At 42.6% G+C, this 21,095-nt stretch overlaps 1 protein-coding gene across 1 annotated transcript; it reads right to left on the bottom strand.

Moving 5' to 3' along the window:
- Window positions 1–522: 522 nt before the first annotated feature.
- On the bottom strand, window positions 523–19,777 carry LOC133005061 (solute carrier family 26 member 6-like). Its single transcript, XM_061074647.1, has 19 exons — window positions 19,653–19,777; window positions 18,868–19,007; window positions 18,583–18,693; window positions 17,417–17,592; window positions 16,579–16,743; window positions 15,528–15,680; window positions 15,299–15,381; window positions 15,037–15,184; window positions 14,836–14,949; window positions 13,628–13,705; window positions 6,165–6,260; window positions 5,876–5,982; window positions 5,621–5,690; window positions 4,913–5,005; window positions 3,411–3,521; window positions 3,113–3,244; window positions 2,658–2,712; window positions 1,840–1,961; window positions 523–546 (listed from the first exon to the last, which is right to left on the bottom strand). Exons 1-19 carry the CDS (start codon window positions 19,775–19,777, stop codon window positions 523–525), a joined length of 2,103 nt encoding a protein of 700 aa, XP_060930630.1.
- Between the last annotated feature and the right edge of the window lie 1,318 nt (window positions 19,778–21,095).

The raw sequence follows: 21,095 nt of genomic DNA, 5'->3' as shown, positions 1-21,095 counted from the left end.
AGACGCATCGTCCATCTTTATACAGTCCTTAATACCAATACATGTTTTATTCCAACATATCAAAATCTTACAAACAAAGTCACTTAGGGTCAAAGGTCATCAGCAAATTGTTCAAATATGTTCAAATAAATGATTAATCCACATCATTAATGATCAAATGACAAACTTATAAATTAATTTAAAAAAGCTGGCCAACAAAACACAGAAGAATGGCAATATGCAATAATACACTTTATCTACAAGTGTATTTGTGTGTTTGTGTTACTGCTTTGATTTGTATCCTCCTCTAGACTGGAAAGTCACTGTGTGACTTCAAATGTGTATTCTTTGGTCATTTATTTGGCACTATGTTGCTTTGCCAACATAGTTACAATGTTTGCCAGCGTACGTGCCTGGCTGCATATGCAGGTATGCAGATTTGTGTGTCTGTGCTTGTGACAAACAGAAGTCCAAGTTATTTGATGCTCAGAGGATAAAATCAGCCTCACTGCTGATACCGTCCTCCATCTTTCCTCTCAGCACTCAGAACTGTGTCATTATGTTCTCCTGTGAAAAACATGACAGAACAGGAGAAAGAAAAAAAGAGCCCAATTTTAGAAACAATATTTTGAAAACATGAAAGTCTCGAACGAGGAGGAGCAACACTGGGCTGTGTGCATGTGATCTAAAACCTTGGCTGAATGTTCCACAATATCAGAAACAACTGTTTCTGTATTTCTGAGTGAAAACAGTTTGATAAAAGATGTCTACACTTTGCACCATGTGGAAAGTATATCATTCTTCCTAAGTGGAAATGAAAATGGAACAGCAATCACTTGTAGTGAACAACTTCAGCAAGCTTGTCTGTTTTCATCCATTTCAACAGTTTAGTTAAATGAACTGAACTAAATAGATGTAAAATTAAATAAACTCAATGGACCAGGTTTTAGCTGGACCAACCTCTTATCTTACTTTAAAAACCTCAATCTCCCTTTTTCGTGATGCACCTTAATAAATACTTAAGATTAGCAGGCAGACACAAACACACATGGAAAGATATAAAGTAACATACACACACTTCTCATGTGTTGAGACAGAGAGTCACATGTCTTCAGACACAGAGTCATGCTCTCTGCTGGGATGAGCAGTATTTCTGACGCATATTGATGAAGTACAAAAGGCTATTGAGGTGTTTAGCTCTGTTTTAAAATGCTAAATAAAATAATATATTATCTCGTTCTGTAGTATTATAGTGTTACAAATCCTGTTCCTAATGTGTGCAATCAATTGGGAGGCAGGTCAGGCTGCAGAGTGAGGATCAATGCACCAGCACAACAACAACATTTTAATCATTGTCCACTAAGATGAGCTTAGTGCACACTGCAGGCAGCTGAATGAACTCAGTCCTTCTCACAGTCTCTTATCAGCCAAATGGTGGAGTAATTAGATTTTGACTTGTTTATCTTATATTTTATTATTGTGCATTCCCTGGAGCTGAGATCAGTCAAATTCAAGCATGTGTGAATCAAACACAACTCAGCTGCTGCTCCTGCTGAAAATGTGTAGAACGTCATTTGTGGAAATAATGTCATACAGACTTTGTCTTTATATCCCATTAAAATACCTGTAAACAGGAAGAGAAAGCAATGCATCGTATTGTGCATAAAAGCGATTGTGTGTGCATTAAAATTACCCTGGAGACCCCATGTTACTTACTGTGTTTACTATTGATTTAGATCACTAGAAGTACAAAGTGGAAGAAGACTTTCTTCCTGGAGTCTCCACATACCTCTTTTCGAACTGCAGTGATTGATATTTGAGGTGTGTATGTGTAGGTTTGATGCTCAAAGAGTATGTCACCTCATCCTTCTTTCTGTCCGACTGATAGTACAAAACGGCATCATGGATGGTGGAGAACAGGCAGGACTTTGTCACTTTGTCGTTGAAGAATTCTCCAGTCTGAAGGTTGTCCACCACACCAGCTGGAAAGAGTCAGAAATAGAAATGAAATAAAATGAAAATGTACAATCCAAATGCAAGCTCAAACACTCACCGTTTACTTTTCCCCTAGGCTATTACATGAGATTCACTATGGGTAATTAGAGCTGCTTATCCTTTGAAATAAACTAGATGACTTTTAGTGATAGGATTGTGCAAAGCCACATTATTTTAGTGGGCCATATCTAAAACACTCCCATTGTTTAGCTTTCCTTCAGACCAAATGCAATGTTGTCAATGTCCCAACAACTGCATATCAGGTCAAACCAGGAATGTTCCCTGGAAAATCGACTATGGACTAGACAACTTCCTTTGCAGGAATTAAAAAAATAACATAATTGAACAGCAGAAATAACAACCAGTGTGGTTGGAAGAATCCCTATTGTGTGTGTCAAAGCAAATGGGCACTATAAATGTTAAAATACATGTGTTACATTCATCCAGGACAAAAAAATCATAATGGGATTTTGTAGACAAGCAGTCATGGGACCACCAACTCTTAGAAAGAAATACATTCTACTTTGAGGGATTTAAAGCTTTCAAAACTATCTCCGGATGTATTTAATAAGTAAATAAAAATTAATTCCTAAGAGAAAAAAATCTGATCTAACAATCCACACAATTTCTTGGCAGTTATAGTCAATTATTCTAAACTATTCTAGAAATGTAGAAGGACTTACTTTGGCAGCCAGCAAGAACCACAGCAATACCAATTTCACTGTAGTCATTCTGGATCTGAAACAGACAAAAACACAGAGCAAAGGTCGGAATGGGATTCATTTAACTAGTCTTATGATAACATTTATTGTAACTGAATGGCAGAGGAGCTAAATGAATAGGAGAAGGACAGAGGTTTGTATGAAAAAAATCTGCAACAATTTATATAATAAAGAAATAAGGATTAGATAAGAATGAGACAAACTCCTGAATCAGTTCATTTTCTAATTCTGGGAGGAATTTTATTATATGCCATCGACTTTCTGCCTTTTTGTTCCGAACATTTCTTTAAAAACTTATAAATGTCATGTAAATAATATTAAATTGAATTATGTAATACATGTACAGATTCAGACAAATTCAATTCCTAATTTGTAAAAGGGAGATGGAGGGTTTGTCCTTCTTGCCATGCTCATACATTTCGTAGCGCCTTGATTCCAACAGTATCCAGGAAGTTGACAGGGCTGAGGTCAAGAATGATGCATTGTGGGTATGACGGATCGCACGCAGTTTCTGTCGCAATGATAGCCAGGTCCACCTGCTCTGGGTCCTGAAGACGAGACATGACACCAGAAAGGAGGCAACATTTAGACAATGAAGGTCTTTACTGGAAAGTTTGTTTATTAAAAGACAACTGTATTTGGGCAACAATATTTGAATGTCAAAGAAATAAACTCCAAATTTTGCCTAAATGAACTACATCTGGTCTTTCTTACCATATTTGTTCCGTTCTTCTTGGCTTTCTTTGCATTTTCCTTCTCAATCCTCTTCCTTTTGCCCTCAAGTTTCTTCTTTGCTGACAGGATCTTGGCAATATCCATGCCCGACTAATAGAAACAGCAAAAGACAATTGGGACAAAGTTCCCATTAGTTTTCTGGGTTAAATTATAATATTTCCTTTCCCAGAGTAACTATACAAATAACTTTCCGGTTGATCGAGACGAGAACTACAGTAATACTAACTAACAGGTGTATAAGTAATCATTGTGCAAACTGTTTTTGAGGCAACAGGAGAGAACACTATAACATGAGGTATGAATCCCATGTGAACAGAAAAGCTTATTGAGACAACTAATTTATTACTAAAGTAAATACTGCAGAGCCAGGCGCAGCACACAAATATTTATCAAAGGTTTCACAAGCTTTGTCGATTCAGTCCAAACAAACTAACAGGACAGGTCGGGTTTGTCCACAGAACATTATGAGCTTTTAAAGTATGTCTTACCTGCTCTGGAAGCTATAGTGATTTCACTTGAGGGTTCTGGTATGCAGTAAACTTGGAATGTTTCAAACGACTTGAGCTTCCCCTGCATTCATTTTGTATTTTCTCAGACTCATTTGATAGTACCCACTGAACGGAAACTTGAATTATCTGAAAGATTACAACTTGAGTTTTCTGAGTCCGAAATCTGAATTCTCATATTAACATCAAATTTTCCTCACAGGGGTCTTTTCAAGAAAAACGGTTTCAGTATTCACATGGCCTACTGACTAGCATTTAAGGACAGATCTGATTAATTGTGAGCCGAACCTTTGAGTAGAGAAATGTTTTTATCTCAAGACTATTAAAAAACATCATTACAACCAACCAGCTCAAGTCAGTCTCACCTGTCAGTCATGACCTTTCAACCTTAAAATGAATGATGAAACAACATTTTTGGTTAAAATGAACACTTGAACAAACACCAGCGTGATCAGAACTGCACCTGGTGTGATAGAAACACTTTTCACCCAGAACCAAACTACCATAATTTATATGGCGACAGTTTTTCTCTTTGTAGACAAACCTGCAGTTTCTGCAACTTCTATGGAGGCTTATTTGTGCATCAAACAGTAGAAAGGATAGAGCGACCCACTGGCTTTGACATGTTGACATTTTAATGAATGAAGCGTCCCATTATCACCCTCAATTATTCAATCTCGGCTTCTCCCCCTCTCCCATCTTTTGTCATCTTTTTTTCCAGCTTCCCTCAATGTGTCTTCCCATGTATCCCAAAGAGACGTGACAGAAGAGAAGGAGAAGAATGGGTGGGGGAGCAGGATGTTTAAAAAAAAAAGTTGAACGGAAGAAAACATTGGGATGACATCTGAACAATGTCTGTCACAGTCGTAATGTGTGAAAGTTAGCAGGAGAGGAGTTAATTGCACGGAAATTGTAGGAGGGAATGTGGATTGTTTCTTCTCATGTATGTGAGTGTGTGTGAGTGTGTGAACTCACCTTCTCCCCCAAGGCCTCTTGATACATCTCAGCATTAGCGAAGTAGAGTGTAGCAGAGGAACGGAAGATTAAAATCCCTGGCACCTGCTTCACCTAAAATCGATAAGTTAATCGTTTAAATAAGGAAATTAATCACGGCATTTCCCATACTGACAAATGCTCATGTTAACACAGCGTAAAATGTAAAATCACCTAAGAGGAATGTAGCACTGGAGCACACGTCTCAGCATAAACTTTGAAATCTAACTTTAAACACATCCCAATGACAGTCTTTGTTTATCTGCCTTTCCATTTATGCAGTGGTCGCAGCCTAATTAACTCCCTTGATTTGATACATTTAGGGTAAAGTAAGAAGCAGGGGGCTTTGATTTTTTTAATGAGATTTCTTTCAAAAGACAAGAAACACAGTATGAGGGATCAACATGACCATCACACTATTCTGTGCTCCGGCTCTGCAATGTGGACTGCAGGAGTGAAGTCGAGCTTTAGTTGGGGTAAAGTACAAATTTTTAGAATACCTCCATTTCAAATTTCTGTGTTTGATTCCTAACTTTAAAGTGACGGCCAGAGAAACCAAGGGCAGTTGTTAACGGCGTTAACTGATATTAGTTCCTTAAAATATTATTAATTTATCATTTATCTCCGAGCATTCTTGCCATGTCTGAACCAATGCTAGTCCTGTTTTGAGGTTAAGACATTGTGTCATACCTGAGTGTACTCCTCCAGTGGCCTGTAAATGTCAGTGCCTGGGATCTGCCCCAGCAGGGAATACTTAGGTCTGGAAAACACACAAAACAAAGACCTGTTACTTTGATTCAACAGTTTTTAGTGTGGCCTAAAAAGTGAAGGTTAGTTAATTGTTGGGTGTGGTGTTTGATAGATGAACCCTTCAGTTTCACACGTGGTCTGAATCTTATGTCATTGCTAGTTTATAATTGCGGATGGGCGGCTGTGTGTTCCTACAGCTGTGTCCTGAAGATGACAGTGAGCATGGAGAAGCCGATGCTTGCAGCTAGTCCGATGTCAGGGTTCAACAACACGGTGAGGATGAAGGTGGCCACCCAGATTACCTGGGGAAAAACAGAGAGAGATGAGTTAAATACTAATGGGTGGTGAAATGGGACTAAAGTGAGTAGTTGATATAGTTAGAATATAATGCAAGTGAGGTATTCACAACTGGAAGACACCCGACAGGACACGGTGGGGTCCATGATATCAAAATGTTTCTTTTTCTACTTTTAAGAACACTGACCGCATCAACTCTATTTTTTCTCCACAGTACAGGGATGTCCAGGAATTGCTTTATCATGCCTTGGAGGTTGACATAGATGATGGCAGCCAGCACTGCCTACAATATCAAATATGAAACAGTTCGTTAGAGCACTTTTGATTCTTGTAACATGATGGGAAGTCAACTTTTCTCAAATAAACCCTTCACATGTTAAAAATGGATAACAGCATTTAGTATAACCCTACATTGTTTACAGTGCTTTATTGAAATAATGGTATCTTATGATAACTCTGCTGCTCATTTTATATAAATGACATAATGATATATTAATATGATTATTTTAATATCTTGTCTTTCTGTTTTAATAATGTATTATGTTGGCAGAAGTGTAGTTTAAACAATTGTCTGTTGGTGGCAATCAGTGTTGGTCAAGTTACTTCTAAAAAGTAATTAGTTACAGTTACATATACTACAAATAATTAGTTACAAATTACTTCTCCCAAAAAGTAATTGAGTTAGTAACTCAGTTACCACATTGTTAGAGTAATTAGTTACTCAGCAAAGTAACTGTGGCGTTATTTTTCATGTTTTATAACGCTGTTACGTTCTGTAACATCTTTAACGTCAAAGATGTTTCATTAACTGATTGAAGAATAAAAACACTATATACAGTATTTTAGAACATTTGGTATTTATTTGAACTCAATAGATTGCAGCCTGCCATATGATGCATAGAATTAAAACAGATAAAAATAAATATTGAAAATAAAATTCAAGTGCAAATGTAAACTTGGGTAAAAAGAAACAAAGGAAAATCTGGCCATTAAGTAGTGTGAGAAGTAGTGCCGGTACTTCCAGTTATTGAACGCTACTTTTGAATTTCCCTGGCTCGTCGCCATTGTCGCTGTCTTGAGCTGTAGTCAGAGCGTGCAGTGAGACAGCTCTCTCCACGCAGCTGGGGTGTAATATTGTAACGTAAGTTATGACCATAACTATGGATCTATGAGACCGACCGATGACCGTCACCACGGTCTTAACACGAATGATGTCCTCATCTCCCTATCCTCGAGACCAAATATCAACAATGTCACGTGAGTGACCTTAAGGGGGCTGGGCTCACCGCCCGTAAAGCTCCCCGGTGAGCGCGGCCGCCTCCTCCTTGTCTGAACGCCTCAGCCCGTTCTGAGTGACAAAAGAGGGTGACGGTCATCGGTCGGTCTCATAGATCCATAGTTATGGTCATAACTTACGATCTATTTCGACCTCCCTCAGACCGTCACCACGGTCTTAACACGGATGACTAGTATCATCAGGGTCGCGAAGAACGGAGGACTCTATCGCCTCACATCCTCGCCCAGCAGCTGAGAGCAGCACTGCGGAAGCCAATGGTGTGGGGGAAGCCACATTGACCCTGTAGAATCTAGAGAATGTGCAGGGGGCACTCCATGTTGCTGCTGCACATATTTCTGAAAGAGGGAACCCCTTTAAAGCAGCCCAGGAAGTGGCCATACTCCTGGTGGAATGAGCTACCAAGGAATCTGGGACTGGTATGTTCTGTCCAGAATAGGGCTCAGCGATAGTATTAACGATCCAATGGGACAAACACTGTTTAGACACAGGGTGGCCGACTTTTTTACCCCCAAAACAGACAAATAACTGAGAGTATGAGCCCCTCAGAGACTTTGTGCGTGCAATATAAGCCTTCAGTGCCCTTACTGGGCACAACATAGGCAGGTCGGCTTCCTCCTGTAGTAGAGCCGGATCAGGTTGAAAAGTGCTGATCTCGATCACCTGATTTACCGTCTGATGGTTTATGACCTTAGGCAAAAACGAGGGGTTTGGCCAGAGAGACACACCTGAGTCACCTGCCCTCCATCTTAGACAATCGTCACTTATAGACAGAGCATGCAATTCACTCACCCTTTTGGCAGAGCATATAGCCAGGAGGAAAGCTGTTTTGTAAGATAGAGACTTAAGGCTGGATTGCCCTATGGGTTCAAAGGGAGACTGCATCAGGGACCGTAATACCAAGGGGAGTTGCCATGATGGAGCCCTGGGAGCCCTGCTTGGTCGCAGGCGGTGTGCTCCCTTAATGAACTGAGACACTAGAGGGTGTCTACCAACTGTAACATCTCCCACTGTCTCATGGAAGAAAGAGATTGCGGCAGTGTATACCTTAATGGTGCTAGGTGCCCTGTTAGAGTCCAAAAGTGACTGAAGGAAACGGAGAATCAGCTCAATAGGACAAGCGGCTGGATTTTCCTGTCTGTTGCGACACCATGTAGAAAACACACTCCATTTATGGCCATAGTTAGCCCGAGTGGAGGGAGCCCGGGCATTGTCTATGGTCCTCAGGACAGCCTCATCTAACCTTTGAGAGAGGTACTGAGAAGGGGCCAAGCCCAAAGCTGCAGGATGTCTGATCTGGGGTGCCATATCTGAGCTTCTGCCTGTGAGAGGAGGTCTGCCCTGACTGGCAGGGCCCATGGTTGACCGTGAACCAGGCGAAGGAGCGTTGGGAACCAATGCCTCCCTGGCCACCTGGGGGCTATTAACAGCACCTCGTAGTGGCCCGAGGCAACCCGGTTGAGTACCTGGGGAATCAGAGGGAATGGAGGAAAAGCGTACAACAACCCTTCCGGCCATTCTTGAGAGTGCATCTAGGCCTAGGGGACCTCCCTGGTTTTCCAGAGAGAACCACATCCTGCAGTGGGTTGTCTCTGCTGATGCGAATAGATCGGCCTGAGCCGTGCCAAACCGACTCCATAGGAGGGATACAACCTCTGGATGAAGTCTCCATTCTCCTGGGAGAGGACCAGTCCTGGACAAGAGGTCTGCTGCTCGATTTACAATCCCTGGGATAAAGATTGCTTTGAGTGAAGCCAGATGCTGAAAAGCCCAAAACAGAAGTTTCTGTGCCACCTGGAGGCAACGCAGGGACCTTGTGCCTCCCTGGTGATTTATATGATACACAGTTGAAGTGCTGTCTGTCCTTATCAAGACATGCCTGCCCTGGATGGAGGAAAGGAGAGCCTTCAGAGCAAGGTGAACCGCTCTCAACTCCAGAACATTGATGTGTTCGCCACCCCAAGGGGGTATCCACGGGCCACGCACCATTCTGCCTTCCCAGACTGCTCCCCAACCTGTGAGGGAAGCATCTGTCGTCACCACTGTCCTCCTCGAGGGAATGTTCCCAAGGGGGACTCCTTGGAGCAAGAGCACCCGGTCTGCCCATGGGCGTAAGGCTTGGAGACATGTGCGTGTCACACGAAGTTTCACGTGTCTGTCCAGCTTCGGGTTGAGCTTGAAGGCATTCAGCCACCTCTGAATTGGCCTGGCCCTGAGGAGGCCCAGAGGAACAACAGCTGCTGCGGCTGAAATCATCCCCAGCATCCTCTGAAAGCTGATAAATTGTAGCTGCCTGCCGAGACGGAATCGTTTCCGGAAGACTAGAATCTTCCTCACCCTCTGAGAAGTGAGGGATGCAGACATTGTAAGGGAATTCAAGCAAAGTCCCAGAAAAATCACCTGCTGCCTTGGCTCGAGGTTGCTTTTCGTCACATTTACCTTGAAACCCAAGGACCGTACATGCGACAACACCCTCTGGGTATCCTCTACAACTTGGCCAAGAGATGGAGCACAAATCAGCCAGTCGTCCAGGTAGGGAAGGATTTTTACTCCTGACAACTGGAGAGGAGACAAGGCCGCCCCAACCACTCTGGTGAACACCCTTGGTGAGAGGGAAAGGCCAAATGGCAGGACCTTGAACTGATAGGCTTGCCCCTGGAATGCAAACCGAAGAAAAGGTCTGTGGTTTGGACAGATGGGCACATGGAAGTACGCGTCTTCCAGGTCTATCGAGGTGAACCACTCTCCTCTTTCGATAGATTCTAAGATCTGACCCGTGGTCAGCATCTTGAAAGGAAGTACCTTTATGAAGGCGTTTAATCGCCTTAGGTCCAAGATGGGACGTATTCCGCCATCTTTTTTCGGCACGAGGAAATACGTGGAGTAGAAGCCAGTGAGCGGGTGTCCCCCCACCCCTAGGCTGTACCGCCCCGAGGTCCTTGACCTCTGGGGGGGCGCCTCCTCTGGGGAGCACCTCTAGTCGAAAAACGGGGATAGAACCCACGTCGACTTTGTGAAGGCTGTTTGGAGTCACCAGAGGCTGTGAATCCTGTAGCTTGTCGCCTGTCATTCACCCATGGCTCCTTACGGGCCCAGGATGATGATCGGTGGGGAGGCTGGGAGCCCCTAAGTTTATACCTGGTAGACGCAGCCCCTCTGAAAGTGCGCTGTACTGACTCTCTGGTACGCCGAGACTGTTCAGCCTTATCTAACACACCCTGGGAGTCAGGATGAAAAACATGTGCCGGCACGACTGGCATATTGGTCAGTTCTTTCCTGATATTCTCGGGAAGAGTTGTCTGTGCCAACCAGATCTGCCTCCGAGCTACCATGGCAGATGACATAGCTGCACCAATGTCCCTTGTTAACTGGGAATGAGTGACCAGGGCAGAGTCTATCAGGCTCATGGTGTCCTGGTCCTCTGGGTTGGCTGTTCTCCTAAGAGCTGCCAATAAAATGGCGAGTGCATTGCCCGAGCGGGCTGCTCGTGTGGCTGCATTATAAGTCCGAGACACCAGTCGGTCTGACTTATCACACTCTTTCAGGGGACAGCGTGGATTGGTGGTTACCCGCTCTGGACCCAGAGATGTTAAGGCTGCCATCTCCCGCTCAACTGGAGGCATATCCCCCATACCTGTTTCAGGAGCATACTGATTCTTAGTCAGTCTCCGGCAACCTGCATTGAACTGAGGTGCCCCACTTGGGATGTTCCATGCAAATAGTCACCAGCCACAGGTACAGTAACTGATTGCTGGGTCTGAGTGATGCCGGCCCAAATCCCATCCATTGGAGCAGGAGCCTCAGTTGGAACATTGAGCCCCACAATTTTTGCCGCACTTGAAACCCTTGAGATGACGTCCATGGGTGAAGGCTCACTTTCACCCATGTTGCTGAGGTTGGACGCCCCCTCACATTGTGTGGATTTAGGCTGTTTTAGCCCAGCAGCACCCTCAGACTGCCTATCACTTTCAAAAAGGGAATTTTGAGCATAGAGAGAGAGAATGTCAGGGTGAACCACATTCTCCTCCTGATAGGAGGGTAACCTGTCCGGGGAGGAGTGCCCATGCCTCGATGCCCTAGCTGTTGTGGCCGGGTACTGGGCCTCAACTCTACCCAACCTGTCTGACAGACCACGTATGGCCGCTAGGATTTGCAGCTGAGTGTCATCATGCTGACCAGCTGGGTTCTGTGAAGGTTTTGGAGCCTGTGTCTCGCTTGAGTCCCGCCTGCGAACAGGGGTGTGCTCATGCCCACGTTTTCGGGGGGCTTTCCTTGAGGTGTGTCCCCTTTCATTTAGTTTGGCTGGTAGAGGCTGCACGGCCCCAGCACGAACAGACTGCTCCACCCATCTGGCTCTTTTAACACGCTCCTCCACAGGCAGTTCCACTGCTGCCACACAGGGGTTCTCAATATCATCCAATAAATGTGCCATGCCCAAACAAGTCGGGCATTCACGGTGGCCATCTCGGGGATCCATGATACCCCGGCAGTAATGGCACAAATGTGAGGACATTTCTGTGTTACTTTTGTGATTTAAGAATAAATATATAAACAATAGCGCCCAGCAGCTACGGATAGCTGGTAAAGGGGATCTTATAAACATGCTAATCACAGCTGGCCAATATCACATAAAACGAAGGAAGGGGTGAAATAACTAATTCACCTGAAAATGCCCACTGTATGCCTGCAATGGCAGAAAACAAGGGGGGTGGGGGGGTGGAGAGAGAACAACATCCCAGCCACTGCGAACAGGGCTTTAAGGGAAACAAAATAGCACCTACAAAGGGTGATAACCAATAACCAACTGTATTTTATACAGGGAACACAGGCAAACAATCCCAGCTGCTGCGCACAGAGGCGAAAAGGGGACACTACCTGGCCTCAAACACGGTTTATTTATTCATTTTTGAAAGGCAAATAAACGTGAAAAGGTTGGCTTTAACTCACCTCCACTCATTGTGCGTGAACGCACGAGGGGGAGTTGGAGAAACCCCACTCCCTGCGGACAGCGAGTTACGGGGTGCCTTTTTCAAGGGGGGTGGGGGGGTGGAGAGAGAACAACATCCCAGCCACTGCGAAAAGGGCTTTAAGGGAAACAAAATAGCACCTACAAAGGGTGATAACCAATAACCAACTGTATTTTATACAGGGAACACAGGCAAACAATCCCACCTGCTGCGCACAGAGGTGAAAAGGGGAAACTACCTGGCCTCAAACACGGTTTATTTATTCATTTTTGAAAGGCAAATAAACGTGAACAGGTTGGCTTTAACTCACCTCCACTCACTGTGCGCGAACGCACGAGGGGGAGTTGGAGAAACCCCACTCCCTGCGGACAGCGAGTTACTGGGTGAGGAGGGGGGGGGCACCCCCAATCCAAATCAGTTTTAAGGGATAGATTATTTATTGATTAAGCTTCCCAACTTTTCTACTCACTCCTGTAAGAGAACAAACTCTGTATGGACACAAACAGCACGAGATAAACAATACTTACCCAAAGCTGTGAACATGAGTAGTTAGTGCCAGGTGCAGCTAATTAAGCTGCCTGAAACAAAGAGCAGAGCTTAACACATGCAGTGTAGCCCTCTGCCTCACTTTTAGAGAAGGGGAAAACCACAAACAATCCTCAGGGACACAAGGCGCCTGCACAAAAGTGTCGGATTGATAAAAGTGGAGTCCCAAAATATCTTACTTACCTGTCGGTCTCGGATGAGGCGAGTGAAGAAAAGAGGAGGCGGCCGCGCTCACCGGGGAGCTTTATGGGCGGTGAGCCCAGCCCCCTTAAGGTCACTCACGTGACATTGTTGATATTTGGTCTCGAGGATAGGGAGATGAGGACATCATTCGTGTTAAGACCGTGGTGACGGTCTGAGGGAGGTCGAAATAGATCGGATCGAGAGACCCCCCCCCCAGAGTGTTGTTTGACAGCCGAAAATGGACAGGAGAAAGCGGAAGTGCGGAGGAAGCCGGCAAAACAGCGTGACCACTATAGCGGAGGAAGTGAAAGAGAGGCAGTGGAAACCCTCGAAACTAAGGAGCGGACCTCTGAGAGAGACTGAGTAAGCCCTGGCCGGTCGGTGACTGCGGAGTCGCTGCCGGTTGAGATCGCCGACTGACCGCTTCATTCAACCAAATTGTAGTAACGCGCCACTTTACATTATCAATAACGATAACGGCGTTGTAACGATGACAAAAGTAATTAATTAGATTACTCCGTTACTGAAAAAGAACTCCGTTAGTAACGCCGTTATACTTAAACGCCGTTACTCCCAACACTGGTGGCAATACAGCAATATAACTGTCCGTTGACTATTGCACACACACACACACACACACACACACACACACACACACACCTTGGGCAGCTCCTCAAAGAGAGCTCCTATCCAAAGCACGATAACAAGGATAACAATTGCAGATAGAGCTCCAGCAACCTGTAATGAAAAGAGAGAGAGAAAAGATGGAGGAACAATAAATACAAATCATATAGAGGGATCAGTAAATGAGAGTCAAAGGCAAACTACAGGAAAGATGGATGTTGTTGTGGTTATTAGTATGAACACGTATGGTATTATCAAACCTGCTGTAGCTTCATCAGTCTCTCCTCTCCTCTGTCATGGGCCCTTAACTGATTAATGGTGCTGTCAAACTAAATCGTTCAAGCCTCTCAGCAAATCTGTGTTTGTGTAGGTGGAGTTCAACAATGTGAGTGAAAATCAATTCCCAAAGTTTTTTTTTTAATGATGCCACTTATCACAGCAACATTAATTATGACTGGGTTTTACTCTGCTGAAGCTTTGTGATCGCCCAGGTTTGTGGCAACATGCAGGGTGAGATGTGGAATAATCACAGGAAGGGTAACACATATGCAAATTAAATACAGATTATCCAAGGTTTAGCAATTGAACTTGATAATGATGCTTCACAAGTAGGACAACTGGACCAGGCTGGAGGGATGATGTGTGAGGAGGAAGATTTTGTATCAATGGACTGGAATGGAAGCTTGGTTTGGGTTGGACCAGAATGAGATGGGAGTCCAGAGTGACAACCAAGTTTTGGAATTCTGATGAGGGTCAGATGGAGTTGAGATGAAGCTGTGTGTCACCAACATAGCATTGGAAACTTAAATGGTGGGGGTAGATGATTGGACCGAGGGGGAGGATGTAGATGGTGAAGAAACAGGGTCCAAGCACAGAGCCATGAGATACACCTACTTTGAATACTACTATGAATTGGCCGTTTTTATTTTGAGAATTTTTTTTTTTTCATTTAGCACTTGTATCTACCACAGATAGTTTTAGTTTAATTTGTCCATGTTACGAGATCCTCAAAAAATACCATGGGATTGAGGAAGTATATATTTATAATTTATATATAAAGTGGATAAAGATTGATAATAGTTTATTATTACTGAATATGCTCTGTTTCATCAGATGGTGAAAGCCAGTGAAACAGTACCACACATACATATGTACTTTGAGCTAAACTTATGCTATATTTGTCAACACCATGAGGTGTAAGTCAGGTAAACAGACCGTTTGCAGGTCAAACAGCCTCCACCAACCTGAGATTTCCCTCCCGTGGCCACTTGAACCATGCTGCGAGACATGGAGCAGCTGACTGTGATACACTGGAAAAATCCTCCGATGAAGTTACTCAGACCCAGGGCGATTAGTTCCTAGATCATGAGAGATACACTATTTATGTACAGTGCACTAATTTTAAAACATCAGGTCATACCTGTGTCCATCTTTCGCCTCCCTACCTGGTTGCTGTCCACCTTGTATGCATATTTTATTGCAAAAATTCGTCCCAGTGAGATGGCAATGCCGTAGCCAACCACAGATAGAGCGAAGGCGTCCCCTATCACCTGACCCAACAGAGACACGTTTGGGAGTACCGGAGGCTGGAGACTGTTGGAAGGTAGAGACAAAGTCGAATAGATTATCCATTTCAAATACTTCACATTTCTTAAAAACACAGATTCTTGTATATTTGCTGTGGGTTGTGATTTATATGTTTCTCACCCTGAGGGAATGAGTCCCACCACATCCACTCCATATTTCTCCTGCAAGTTCACCTGCCAGGAGACGACTGTACCAATAACGACCTGGAGAAGCAAATAAGAGATACATCAGTGTGTGTGTGTGTGTGTGTGTGTGTGTGTGTGTGTGTGTGTGTGTGTGTAAGGAACTAAATAACCTTGGAATGAATTATATTATTATTAAGTACATGTGCTTATCCCTCGATACTCACAGCGAGCAGCTCCACAGGTATAGGAACAGGTATTTTTTTCCCCAAGTATGCATTGAGCTCCTTAGCACCAGTAAGGCAGACTATGGTGACAACACTAACCACCAGAGTACCAATATTTGTTTGTGGAAGGAGATAACACAACTCTATCACCGTCTGGAGAGAGAGAAAGAGCAGGATTATTGGTTCAATGGAGGAATGAGTGATACATGACATAAAATTCATGAAAATACAAAGTCCATTTTATATTTTGCCATATCTACTGGATATAATTATACGACGTAGGCAGTTGGGTCCCTTGTGTGGTTCTGTTATGTTGTGGAGATCAAAGTATTCATAAACAGTAAGGAAGGAAGGAATGAAAGTTCCATGGGTTGAATTCCACAGCGGGAGAGGGCTCTGGTCTGCCTGCAGGGCTCGTCTTTGTGGGTATTTCCTCCGAAGCTGACATGAGAGTGGAGCATGTATCTAAAGCAACTAGACACAGAAGCCCTGCAGGCAGACAGTCAGAGGGCCTTTATTCACTCAGTGTAGATCTGAAGGGGAAAACGTATTGTGTGACACTGAGTGAGCTTGGCAGCTGTCTGAAACCGTCATTAAATTTATTTAAAAGGTAAACAGACTTAATGTGAGCAAAATGCAAATATTCACAATGACTAATGGGCATGTCCTGTATGCTTTATTGTCAGCTGCCTCTGCCTTTTTACATGAAAACGCATTCATAGTGAATGCACACTGGAAAATGTGTTCACTCTAAGTGCACTGACTAAGGTTAATAATGGGATGAATCTCAGACGGTCGCCACATTAGTGGACTTCAACACATGCTCATATTCAATGATTAAAAATGTTTCATAATGGTACTAAAGCAATCAATTAGCGAATTAACCAGCTCATCCTTGGAAAATGTGTCAACAGCCATTAAAATTCAATTGTTATCGTCATTCTGTGGTTAACTCTTTTTTTTGTTCATGTTTATCAGACAAGAAAAAATAAATTTGTAACTTTTTCAGGTCTAAGCAACATGTTAATGTCGGTGGTTGTGTCCTTCTTACATATATCAACGACAAGGGTCCGCTGTATCTCACAGGGTTGATGCCGAAGGTGTATTTGAGTTGGGACACGATGACGTGGATGGCAGCTCCAGTGGTGTAACCTCGGACCAGAGGCTCAGACAGGTACGTCACAACAAAACCAAACTGGACCAGACCCAGCAATATCTACAGTACATAGAGATTGAAAAACAAGGAGTTTCCCAGTGGCTGTTATATTTTCTAAAGAAAATGTATTAAAAAAAAATCTGAAAAACAATTCATATTTAAAACCTCTGAGTTTCTATCATTTCACTGTCACTAGTTAGCCAGTGTGCATTAAATGCCTCCAACTTCTACACTGAGAGCCTGTACTGATCTTCATTATGACACCCAAAAAAGCTAACAGTTATAGAAACAGCAGTAGCATTTTGCACAATGAAAGCTGTGCACAAATACGCTAATTATTCCATCTTTTTAAGAAACAAGCAGAAATATTCAAGCCATCTGCACTATTGTCACAATTTAACCTTTAGCTTATAGACTCCTATTGGATGAAAAGTTATAAAGATCAGCATGACGCAGCTCCCCTTCATGCTTTTGAAGTGATCAATAACTTCCTGTAATCAGCCTATAAATGCCAAGGGAAGGGTTGGATATGTTAGCTTTGAGTATTTGTACAGTATTTTATTTGATTTATGGATGTTTTCCCTGTCCGCAGCAGATAGCTCTGAATGTGTATCTGAGCTGTCTGTCTATACAAATGACATATCTTCACAACTACAGGGCAGATTGTCATTGTCACTGAACATTACTCCTGACTGTCTCCAATATGGAACACCTCCAATCATCTAATGATTACCTGAAATATTCCAGTTAGGAAGGTTACAGCTGCAGCCACTTGGACTCTCAATGCGTCTCGAGATATGGTGTCAACTATGCTGGAGTTTGACACATTGTCCCATATCATAAAGTCTGAGTCAGGGGCTAATCGATCAGTCACTCCTCCTACCATCACGCTAATCACTGCAAATGTTCCTGGAGATGAGAAATAGAAATATAAGCACTCATGTTTACTGGCCATGTTAAAACATACCAGATAGTTAGAGAAACAATTTCGTCCTGAAACCTACAATTTTCCTTGGATACCTGAGTGAGGGTTTCTTACATATATGTGACATCTGCTGGAAGGTGAAGTCACATATTTCTACCTTGCACTGAGAGTTTAGCCGATAAAAAAGAATTACAAAGCTTGATGAGCTATTTCAGCCAGCCCTGGTTCCCAAAGTAAAGGTCCCATTTGCTTCTGCTTCCAGCTGTGCCAGATTAATCATCAGGACAAAATGTTAACCACTGTATAAGCCAAAGATAAGATAAACAAATACATGAATCAAAATGAAATAGCCACTGTACCCTGTTTGTGAAAACCCCATTTTCTTTTGCATTCCAGAACATCTCTGGATTGATTCAGCAAGTGGAGTCATTTTAGCCTTTGGATAGTTTTAAATTCTTCAATATGGCAACAGTGGCAATTGGATATGGATATTGTTGCATTATACCAGTCTTCCATGACTGCTTCCAGATAAGCTATAATGTATCAAATGGATGGCTTTAACAATCACTTCAATAATTATTATGTGGGAGAGTCTGCCTTGCTACTTATGCTGACATGCTGTCAAGTTTTTAGATCATGATGACTGTCAGATACAACTGTCAATCAAATCGGATCACATCTTAATATTTCAAACTTTATTGCTGATTCAAAATGTATTCTTCACTCAAGAGTATTACAGTGATCACAAGAATGAACGGATTTTCAGGTGATGTAAAAACCAGTGTGTCTATGGAATGACATCTCTAGTGTTATCAACACAAGGGCATATAGCGTCCTTGTGGAGAGCCCCAGAAATGATTGCTTCAGTCTGTTGCTATGCCTGCTTATCACTTGTTCATTGAAGCAAATCCACATATCTCTACAACAGATACATTCCCACCTGTGCAGATGCAGCACTGTGCTGCGGTACAAACCTATTGAGATGTGCTTGGATGTGCCGAAGATGAAGTAGACGAGGACGGGGTAGAAGGAGGAGTAAAGGCCAAAGACTGGAGGAACAGATGCCAGCAAAGCATAGGCCATACCTACAGGGAATACACAGAGTAAATATTTATTACATTCCAGGGAAGAGTTATATTACAGATGGTATTATATATTGGGTAATGTAATGGGGGATACACAGCATTTACAATATAAAATATCACTTCTATACCTCCAACCTTTTACTACATCTCTAACCTCTGACCCTCCATCCTCACCCTGTGGCAGCTGCATGATCCCAACACTGAGCCCAGAGATCAGGTCACCAATGGCGTTTTCTCGGATGGGGTAACGAGGCAGCCATGATAAGACAGGGATACTACTCAGCAGGAAGCTCTTCAGGCGGGGACCAGAACACCTGAGTTTGTATGTAATACAGACAGAGTGAAAGAAGAGAGAGAAAAATATGTCTTTGATATATGCTTTGATATTGCGGGTACAGAATGTGGCAGGCCTCATCTCGTTCTCGAGGCTGACCTCCCGCCATTTTGGTTTTGTGCAGCCTTCTTCCGATTGATAAAAGAATAATAATCTGATATCCTCTCTGTTTGTATTTAACTGTTGGCTTTTTGGGGGCATTGATTGAGTATATTATGCATTTGTCCTGTGAAAAATGTATGTTAAATGGCGTTTTAGAATTACTTGTATTGTAGCCATATTTAAGCATGTGCGTTTACATTGGAAAGTCAAAATACATCTGCGAAAACAAATTAATTCTGAAGTAATCAATCGATCAATAAAATATATTTGTACAGCCCAAATTCACAAATAACAGTTTGTCTCATAGGACTCAACAAGGTGCGACAATCCTCTGTCCTTAACCCTCAACAAGAACAAACACTCTTACCCATGTAACTGGCTATTAAATTATGAACAATGGGTGTAATCGCTGTATTCTTTGTGCTTTATTACAGAAAGAATACAACACAAGACACAAAATGTCTTAGTATATCAGCAAGAGATTAGTTGAGAAGCACCGTAGATTGGATGTAGTCAATTTTACCTCATTGAGGTTTTAACCTTCTCAGAAAGAGGTGTGTGTAATTCAGACTTCTCTCCCATCTCCTCCACCGCCCCTTCATCCAGGATCCTTCTGTGGACCCTGTAGTTCATTGTTGTCCCGTCCATGGCAAACACCGGCTGTAACATAAACCCCAAAAAACATTTCAGCTGAGAATCTTCCCTTGTGTTGACCACAAAAGTATAGCTATATTCAAGATAAAACGAAACTAAAACGAAACGCTGAATACAATTTTGTTTTTTTAAATATTTGTTCACGGGAGTACAGCTTTTTTAGTCTCAAAGTTTCATGCTAACTAAAGACCCCTCTGGGACTGAACTGTTTATCTCCACACAAGCAAGTCTGAACATTTTTAATAATAATTACCTTGTGTTCCAGTGGTATTTAATAAACTTTTTTTAAGTTCCAAAATAAAAAGGTTTGTGGCTTTTACAAAAATCCCAGTAGCGTCAAAAGAACTGAAATTAATCCCACAAGTTATTGTAATGAAATGTCTTCTATCCTGTTGTCTTCTGTCCGTTTTTTCCTGATGATGAAAAAGTTCCTTCACTCACAAAGTTATATCTCCTCTTATGAAGAATGACTCCTCTCTGTGTGCAGCGGTCCCTGTGCCTCAAATTTGACCTAATCTACAGTTTTCCATCAGATCCAAGCGTTAAAAAGCAAAAGGCTGCAGTCGTTTGGAGAAGTTCCAACAAACAGCTGAAGCTAAGGCTCCATTTCAAATCCGAAAGGGTTCTCTCCGGCAGTGCTCTACCTTAAGACCTGGAAGAGATGAATAGATAAGACATACGGCGGCATCGTTTTAGTGGGAGAGGGCAAAGTTCCAAACCTCCAGCTGGAAATCGAAGTGTTACAGGTTCAAATTTAATTTTGAATTTGTTTTATCATTTACAAATTGAGTACTACTTATTTTTTAGCTATAGTCACAGCTTATTTTATGTATTTATTATTTAGTTTGACTCTAGTCAACCATTTACCTGTATTTTTAGTGTTATCAATGTTATCTTTTATGATTGGATTAGTCAGCCATTTCAGCCGGGTTGTTCTTACCTAACAAGAAAATGAATGGGAAGCTGCTTAACCAAGCAAATAGACAAACAATCTGTGTTCCTGAGGAAGCTTTAAAGACCCTACTTTAATTAACTTTTGTCTCACACTGCTAAACTGAAAATGATCACAAATCAGGTGCCTGAGCTTCCATATGACCAAATACACCTCTTTTCATTGATGAATTCTCCATGTACTTCATGTACCTATGGCTTTAACGCTCGACTTTGCACGATCGTCAGATAACCAGACGGATGTAACGCACAAACAGTATTGTAAAGGGGAAGAAAACATGGTCAACCATTTGACTACTGCTAACTAATGCTTCAACTTTTTAACATTACACTGTAAAAAGCCCAACTTCAAAATCATTGG

Source organism: Limanda limanda, chromosome 7 (genome assembly GCF_963576545.1).
Source record: "Limanda limanda chromosome 7, fLimLim1.1, whole genome shotgun sequence".
Lineage (NCBI taxonomy): Eukaryota > Metazoa > Chordata > Actinopteri > Pleuronectiformes > Pleuronectidae > Limanda > Limanda limanda.
The sequence above is the reverse complement of the archived record's forward strand: the minus strand, read 5'-3'. Positions and strand labels throughout refer to the sequence as shown.

What these genes read in the sequence shown, in the direction of transcription:
- LOC133005061 (XM_061074647.1), bottom strand. Translation starts at nt 19,777, where the DNA reads ATGGACGGGACAACAATGAACTACAGGGTCCACAGAAGGATCCTGGAT. An exon ending in TCTTTGAGGAGCTGCCCAAG is followed by an intron (nt 6,261 to 13,627) that starts GTGTGTGTGTGT and finishes TTGATATTGTAG; the next exon opens with GCAGTGCTGGCTGCCATCAT. An exon ending in GAAAAAATAGAGTTGATGCG is followed by an intron (nt 5,983 to 6,164) that starts GTCAGTGTTCTT and finishes GTTTTTCCCCAG; the next exon opens with GTAATCTGGGTGGCCACCTT.